General features: G+C 39.1%; 1 protein-coding gene and 1 pseudogene across 1 annotated transcript; one reads left to right on the top strand and one right to left on the bottom strand.

The window, feature by feature from the left end:
* Positions 1-761: 761 nt before the first annotated feature.
* LOC110312559 (olfactory receptor 11A1-like) lies at positions 762-2126 on the top strand (annotated as a pseudogene).
* A 1846-nt stretch (positions 2127-3972) lies between these two features.
* LOC110312558 (olfactory receptor 1M1-like) lies at positions 3973-4890 on the bottom strand. Its single transcript, XM_021186252.1, has one exon. The coding sequence runs from the start codon at positions 4888-4890 to the stop codon at positions 3973-3975; it is 918 nt and encodes a 305-aa protein (XP_021041911.1).
* Positions 4891-8865: the final 3975 nt, after the last annotated feature.

The raw sequence follows: 8865 nt of genomic DNA, 5'->3' as shown, positions 1-8865 counted from the left end.
GAAGGATGAGAGCTGAAGAAGCAGTATTTTTTTTTTTTTTTTTTTTTTTTTTTTTTAGGAAGTGGGTCTGGAGAGATGGCTCAGCAGTTATGTACACTGACTGTTCTAGTGGAATGGAGCCAGTTTTGATGTTAGCACCCAGGAAGCAGCTCAAAACCATCTGTAACTTCAGTTTCAGGGAGAGGGTGGAAACCCTCTTCTAGTCTACAAAGCACTAGCACTGAATATTGTATACAGACATAGAGGTAGGCAAAAAAGAAGAAGGAGGAGGAAAAGAAGGAGAAGTGAAAGGGGAAGGAGGAGAAGGAGAAGAAAGAAAGAAAGAAAGAAAGAAAGAAAGGAAGGAAGGAAGGAAGAAAGAAAGAAAAGAAAGAAAGACAGAGAGGAAGAAAGGAAGAAAGAAAGACAGAGAGGAAGAAAGGAAGAAAGAAAGAGAGGAAGAAAGAAAGAGAGAGAGAAAGAAAGAAAGAGAATACAACCAACCCTCATAAATAAAAGAAAAAAATACTAAAGAAGGAGTAAAGAAATGGATGGATGCAAGATAATTTAAGCCAACCTTCGTTTGCACATTCTCTTTGCATCATCTTGTAACAATATCAGCTATAGGATTGCAATGAAAAACATAGAGATACAGTAAAATTTATCTAGGTACTATCAAGCAGAAAAGTGAATGACCCATGGGAATGCCTCCACAGGAAACATAATTCATTGAGTCTGTGCCCCTTGGATTATCTGAAGCCCCTCCTATTTATCTATTAATCATGATCTATGCCTTCATTATCACCAGGAGCATGCTCTTTGTAGTGATGTTAGACAGTTCTCAGAGGCTTCACACACCCACGTATTTCTTTCTGGTGATCCAGGCCTTTCAGGTTCATGTCCACAGTGGTGACCAGAATGCTGGAGGGTTTCCTGTTGGTAAACACCATTCCTGTGAATTGTAGTGAGAACTTTGGTGATTTTCAAAAATACAGAAATGTTATAGTAAAATGTTTTTGTTTTAATCCCAGAAGTTGGATGTGGGGCTGCTTTAGATTGTCCACAGCAGGTAACTATGATTTGCCTTGTGCTCTGGTAGGGGCATGCTTTTTCCAGCTGCATTTAGTTTCTGCAAACATATGGCATTTGGAATTCTGGGAACTCTTGAGAGGATACATAAGTGGGAGAGCCCTGTGAGCAGCTGCATCTCCCTCTCACACTACTGCTGCTAGTTCCTGATTGCTGTTGTAGTTTGTTGTGATTTGTTAAGTGTTCCTGCACAAAGAGTCAAGAAGAAATTAGATATCCTCACAGTGAAGATCACACCTGCTACAAGACACTGGATACTCCTAATCAGCAGGAAGTAGTCTAACAATATGGACACTCCTCTTCCCCTCTTTATCTTTCTTTCTGTCCTAACTAGTGTTACAGGGTTGGAAGGCATAAGAGTATAGAAAGGCAGTAGAAAAAGGAACCCATAAAGTAGCCAAAAGTCTGGTTACATTGCCTGGCTGCTTGCTCCAGTTCTTCACCTTTAGCTCTCTTTATATAGATGAGTATTTCCTGCTGGCTGTCATGGCATATGATCACTGCCTAGCAATCTGTTACTCCCTATAATACCCACTTCTCATGAGGCCTCAATGGTGCCTGGGGTTGGTGCTCACAGTCTGGGTGTCTGGCTTTATGGAAGATGGATTAGTTGTTGCTCTGACAGCCCAGCTGAGGTTCTGTGGCCCCAACCTAATTGATTACTTTTACTGTGATTTCTCACCTTTGATGGTCCTGGCTTGCTTCGATACCTGAGTGGCCCAGATGACTACATTTGTTCTCTCTGTTATCTTCCTGACTGTCCCATTTGGCTGGTACTGATCTCCTATGCTCAGATTGTGGTGACAGTGCGGAGAATTCTCTCTGGGGCCAGAAGGACCAAGGCCTTCTTCATATGCTCCTCTCACCTGGATGTGGTGTCCACACTCCCTGGAACACTCATGGGCTTGTACACTGTGCCTTCTGATGTTCATTCTCAGCTCCTCTCCAAGGTCATTGCCCTGCTCTACACAGTGTTCACTCCCATCTTCAACCCTGTCATCTACACCTTAAAAAACCAGGAGGTGCAGCAGGCACTAAGAAGGCTTCTCTACTGTTAGCCAACTGAAATGTGACCTAAGAAGGAGGGCAGTGAAGATTTTCTATTTGACTGTCAGTGTCTTGATTGAAAAGTCTCCCACAATGGGCTGGACATGGGGTAATTATATTATTTCTCAAAATTCCACTTTAGGTCTCCTGAACTGTGCTCAGGGGGAAATATAGTAGTTAAACAATTTTCTTATGTTAGTTTAAAAGATTATGTAACTACTGTTCACTGCATACAACATAGTGCACTGTAAAGATGTGTATTGAACTGCCATTCTGTAGCCTCTTGATGTATATAGCACTGGTGCTAATGACTAACAAAGGCAAAATCATCCAAACAAAACACCAATACAAACATAAATCTAGAACAATGTTTATCTATATTATTGTGGTATGACATTAGTAGAGTTCTTTCCTATTGTGTGTATTTGGTTTGAGCATGGAAACTTGATGGTCAAAATTGCAGTTTGCTTTTCCACAAAATGATGTGTCATAAGCAACTCTACACCACACACACACACACACACACACACACACACATACACACACACACACACACACATACACACAACAATAATATATTATTTTAAAAGGAAATCTATAATATAATTTCCATTAAAAGATGGAATAACATTATATTCTTTCTCATCTTGCTTCTATTAACCTGGGTTATGGTTAGACTCACCAGCTTCCTGACCTCTTACTTGCAATTTAACTTCTGTGAACTCTAAAGTTCCCTTTAACATGATTTGTTAGTGATTTCCAGGTTCAGGTGGAGGAAGGTTATTAGAGAAAGACCAAAATACTTAAATCCACTACATCTCCCAAACAGGATATGCAGTAAAACCCTTTAAAATATCAGGGAGCTGTTGTTACTAAACCACGGTTAGGAATTCTAATAATTATCATATGATTGTAGTGTTTGCAATAGATATTCATACATCAGGAATATGAGTATAAGAAGATAGAGCATAACAAACCCAACATAGTATTTTTTTTTCCTATAGATCATTTTATTTGTTACTTGTTTTGTTGCTGTGGCAAAACACCAGCCAAACAATTTAGGAATGATAGATTCATTTTATTCATGCTTTGAAGGATACAAGACATCAGGGTGAGAGAAGCACAGGAGGAAGATGGGGTTACATTGCATCTGTGATCAACAAGCAAAAATAGATGAATAATGATAGCAAGCCTGTTTTTTTTTTTTTTTTCATTTTTCTCTTTATCATTCCAGGATAATTCTATGGAAGTGATGGGGTGTCTTAGTCAGGGTTTCTATTCCTGCACAAACATCATGACCAAGAAACAGTTTGGGGAGGAAAGGGTTTATTCGGCTTACACTTCCATACTGCTGTTCATCACCAAAGGAAGTCAGGACTGGAACTCAAGCAGGTCAGGAAGCAGGAGCTGATGCAGAGGCCATGGAGGGATGTTCTTTACTGGCTTGCTTCCTCTGGCTTGCTCAGCCTACTCTCTTATAGAACCCAAGACTACCAGCCCAGGGATGATTCCACCCACAAGGGGCCTTTCCCCCTTGATCACTAATTGAGAAAATGCCTTACAGTTGGATCTCATGGAGGCATTTCCTCAACTGAAGCTCCTTTCTCTGTGATAACTCCAGCTGTGTCAAGTTGACACAAAAATAGCCAGTACATGGGGCCACCCACATTCATTGTGGATCTTTCCTCTTCAGTGGAATTCTCCAGAGACATCTTCACAGAAATTGCCAGATTTGTGTTCAATGTGGCTCTAAAGCCATAGCAATCATGTAATTCTCCCATGAGCCAGGGTGTTAACTGACTCACTTTGCATGATGTGGGGTGGGATCCTTCCTGATAGATGATCATATTACTGAGACTACTCCATGTTTAGGATTCTTCTCAATGAACTCTTAACATCCTTATTTCTCAGACTATAAATGAAGGGGTTCAGAGTGGGCGTTACGAGAGAATACATGACAGCAGCTACCACCTCCTCAGAGGAACGAGAACTAGATGGGGGCTTCAGGTAGGTAGCAAAGACTGTGCTGTAGAAAAGGAGGACTACAGAGAGGTGGGAACTGCATGTGGACAATGCTTTCCTTTTCCCCTGTGCTGATGGAACTCTAGCCACAGCATAAAAAATACAACCATAAGAACTTACAATGCAGAGAACTGCACTGATTCCTAAAATTCCAACCAAAATTATCACCAGGATTTTATTGAGGTGAGTATCTGAGCAGGAAAGCAGTAAGAGAGGCCCAAATTCACAGAAAAAGTGAGGAATCTCTTGATTGGTACGAAAATATAACTTAGAGAGCAACAAAGTATTGGTCAGAGACACACAATTAGTTACTCCCCATGACCCACTGACTAGAACCCCACATCTAAAAGGAGTCATGAGAGCTGAGTAGTGCAGTGGATGACAGATAGCGGCATACCTGTCAATAGCCATGACTGCTAGAAGCAGGTTATCCATGTCAGCAAAAACAGCAAAGAAGTACAACTGAGTCAGGCATCCAGAGAATGAGATTGATCCATCTCCAGTCCACAGAGCCTCCAGCATTTTAGGGGCTGTGGTGGTGATGAAGCAAAGATCCACTAGTGAGAGCTGACTGAGGAAGAAATACATGGGGGTGTGGAGGTGGACATCAGCACCAATAGCTAACAAAAGTAGCAGGTTCCCTAAGAGTCCCAGCAAGTAGAGAGCAAGAAAGATGCTAAAGAGGGGTTGCCATTTCTCTGGGTCACTAGACAGTCCCAAGAGGATTAATGTAGGAGCCTGACTGCAGTTCATCCTGGGTCTTGTATTTGAAGAAGAAATTGGTATGAAGACAATTTTCTCAGTGCAGGCAAGGATTGGCACCAACCCAGTCTTTGTCCTTTGGCAGTGGGTCTCCCTCACAGCATTGATTGAGCAATGGAAACTAGAATAGCAAAGGGAAGGACAAGACTTGGAGTTCATTAAAAATGGCTCCCTAGGGAGACATAAAGACAATTTGTTGAATGGTTTCCAGCAGTTCTCTTGGTGAAAGCTATGCTATTTAACCATTGTGTTGCATGATAAAATAAGAATTTTCCAGTGAATATTTTTGATTCTGATTTCTTTTAAGACAGAGACTTCATATTAAATACTTAACTTAGTGCTGTGCTGAAAGTGAGATTTCAATAAATGCTCCTGTCCTTCCTGTCCACCACCCTGGTCGCTCCTCCTATTCAAGCATCTTTTAATTTATTACATTTTTAAAAAAAACAAATTATGTCTCTTTATTGGAGACTCAGAACAGGGACCACCCTACCATTTTCTTTAGGTATGAGTATTTGCATTTTGATCCAACTTTCTTTTCATCTCTTTTGTTGCCCCTACCTGGGAGAAGTTTTTCAAATATTCCACTAGCCAGACAGCCTCTCAAAAGTAGGAACATTCTTGAAGGGTTTTAACATAAAGAAAATAGGCAGCGATGGATTTGTTTCAATCACTGAGTTAATAGAAAGTATAGACAGTTTTATTACAACATAACAATTCCACTTCATCTAAGAATGTATAAGGTATAAAAACTTCTTTGCACTGATTTGTTTCTTATTCATGATTGAGCCAGATTAGATAAGAGACATGGCCACATTAATTTCTGGAGTCAGGCCAGATGTGTTGTAGAAAATAATGGACTTGGTGTCTTCCATTAATCTGAACCATTAAGAACTTTTAGAAATAGATCCCTAAGATGTTCTTTGGTCTCCAAATGTACCCACCACAACTCACGAAGTCTCCTCACTCAGTTTCTTGATTGCTGGGGTTATAATCACGCTGCCATGCTGACCTGAGACTCTTTTTGCATAATAAATTGTATTTTATGACATTTCTATTCAGCTTACACTGAGACTAAAAAGACTCTTCCCAGGTCACAGAGTATTCGAATAAGAAAATGTCTGCTCTGTGAACCCAGCAGTCTCTCCCTCATTTTATCTACAAATACCTATGGCTTTAGTCATTTTGAAACCTTGGCTTCTCTGTTACCTATTTAAGCTCATTCTTCAAATATTGAGGATGTTTACTTGTCTCTCTGCTGGGACTACTAATGGGACCATGGTAAATAACTCTTGTGTTTTATCTCCCCAAAAGTCAGGCTGCCTTAAATCATCCTACTCTAAAGTTTCCAGGATGGTTCAGCTCTCCCTACTTTAAGACTCTTTCTTCTCTGTGAAATTAATTCCTGGCACTCCTTCCTATCTAATGAAGTCTTATTTTCTCCCAAAGAGATGGATAATTTTCATTTTACTTGCATAATCAAAACAGAAGTGTTTTCAATGAATATTAAATGTTTTGAGGAATAAGTTGATTGGAAAAGGTTTCCTATTTAATTGTACACTCAGAACTTACTAAAAGAAAAGTAACTTTTAAAATTGCATTTATCCAACATTATGAACTAACCAGTACCCCGGAGCTCTTGACTCTAGTTGCATATCTATCAAAAGATGGCCTAGTTGGCCATCACTGGAAAGAGAGGCCCATTGGACATGCAAACTTTATATGCCCCAGTACAGGGGAATGTCAGGGCCAAAAAAAATGGGAATGGGTGGGTAGGGAAGTAGGGGTGAGGGTATGGGGGACTTTTGGGATAGCATTGGAAATGTAATTGAGGAAAAGATGTAATAAAAAAATAGTTTAAAAAATTGCCTTTATCCCTAATATTAGAAAGTACCTGAATGGCCTCCTGAGATACAATGGTAGGAGCAGACATAGCTGTGGGAAGTAGTCCTTCTGGTTCTTTTCATTTAAGACATGCTGGATTCACTCTGTGTATGTAAAAGAAGAATGAGAACAAGTGTGTCTGGACCCTGGGGTGGGGGGCACAAAGAAAACTACCTTAACTGCATTAGAGTTAGACAAAGGCTATCATAAGGGAGAGTCCTACAGCAGAGAAACCAAACTGGGTGAATATACAATATGTACACCTGAAAATACAAAATTAATGAACTGGAGAAAACTTATAAGGGGTCTGATGGATTCTAAGCTTTATACCTGGACAGTCTGAGAAATGATGTAATCACTAGAGTCACTCTGTGAAGGTTGCCTACAAACAACTAAGTGCATTTTCTTTAATAATCATGTATGTTTTTCTGTTTATTAACACAGCAGTTCTTTTTAAAAATTCAGCTCCTCTGAGCAAGGTTATTTATAAATCTTTGGAACAGAAAACAAAGTAGTTCTAAAAATATATATCAAAAAACCTATTTATCGAATTTTAAAGCATAAAAAATAGCATTTGCAATGGTCGAAACTACTGATTTTGTTCAGTAGTTTGCCTGGTTTTTTCATTTTTCCCTTTATATATTTGGGAATTTCAATATTTGGGAATTTCAATTTGGCTTTAGATTGTTTAATTAAACACGGTGATGAACTGAGATGAGATGTGGTAATACAATGCAGAAGTCAAACAGCCTTCACAGTCCTCACACATTGTGAGGAGTTCATCTCAAGACCAACTCTGGGAGAACCAAAATTGAACCCTCAGTATTGATGCTTAATGTTGCAGACAGATAACCCTCTACAGAAAAAAGAAATACAGGAAATTTTCAAGTTTACTCCCAATGTATTCGCTTACCTGGCTGATTGTTAAGACCACAAGTGGACAAAGATTCTCAGGTTTATGTATACAAATTGCACAGGTTGCAAAATATTGGTAGTGACTGCTCACTTGGTTCTTGCCTGAATTTCACCTCCAGAAATCCCTTATGCCATGAACAATTCTGGTGTTTTAATGAGACAGATCTGGAGACATATAAACCCCAAGGGGGCACATCCCCTGGTACTGAGTTGAATGGGTATGGAAAATAAACACATTTGCAAAAGAAAGGTTTATTTTAGGGCAATTTCTCTGTGGTCCTCTTTTTATTTATTTATTTTTTTCACAAGCAACATGGGCACCTGCCCCATGAGATACATAAGCTGAGTGCCCAGCTTGGCTACTGCTCTGTAGACACCATGTTGTAGTTTTTAGTAGTACTTTTAGCATAGGGTCCTCCATTTCTCTTAGTCCTCCAAATGTTGTAATTTTTACATTTGTTACATGAATAATTTCACATTTGCTATGTTAAAGTTCAAGTTATTGCAAGTTATCTTTGTATTTGATGACTCAGTCAGACACACTGGGGTCTAATTTGTAGTCCTGTTTAACCCATGGATATTTTCTTTACATTCTTTCCCAATGGCATTTATTCACTGAATGTGGTATTAGGCTACATAGGGACCTTTTCATTGAAGTAGGTGATAGACAATTAAACTTACTCTACGGTACACATTCCTACTTGTCTCTTATTTCTTCTCTATGCCCTCTTCCGTTATGTTATTCCCTTTGTTTCCTCTAGAATCTAGATAGCTTTGCTTCTCTTTCAGGTCATATATACATACATGATATTCTGTATCTATGTAAAATGTAGATATAATCTAGGAACCCTAAATGCCACTGCCTTAATTCAGTTAATATGTTTATTTCTAATTGCAAGGTTTTCATGCATACAACATAACTTTGTTTTTCTTTATAACTGAAAAGATCTAGTCATGTGTGTGTGTGATATAAAATGTTCCTTATCCATTCTTCAGTACATAGACACTTATGTTTGTTTTATTACTTATGTATTGTGAGTAATGTTGTATATTTATGTGCAAGTGTCTATGTGATATGTTGACTTGGAATTCTTTCGGTCATATCCCTGAGTGGAATTGCTGGGGTAACATAACGAAAATGTTTTCAGTTCACCTCTTAGTGATGAG

This window comes from Mus caroli, unplaced genomic scaffold (genome assembly GCF_978045245.1).
Source record: "Mus caroli unplaced genomic scaffold, Mus_caroli_1 scaffold_18, whole genome shotgun sequence".
Lineage (NCBI taxonomy): Eukaryota > Metazoa > Chordata > Mammalia > Rodentia > Muridae > Mus > Mus caroli.
This window is presented reverse-complemented; position numbering and strand designations above follow the sequence as displayed.

Excerpts from the sequence above, each read along its gene's own strand:
- LOC110312558 (XM_021186252.1), bottom strand. The coding sequence starts at position 4,890 with ATGAACTGCAGTCAGGCTCCTACATTAATCCTCTTGGGACTGTCTAGT.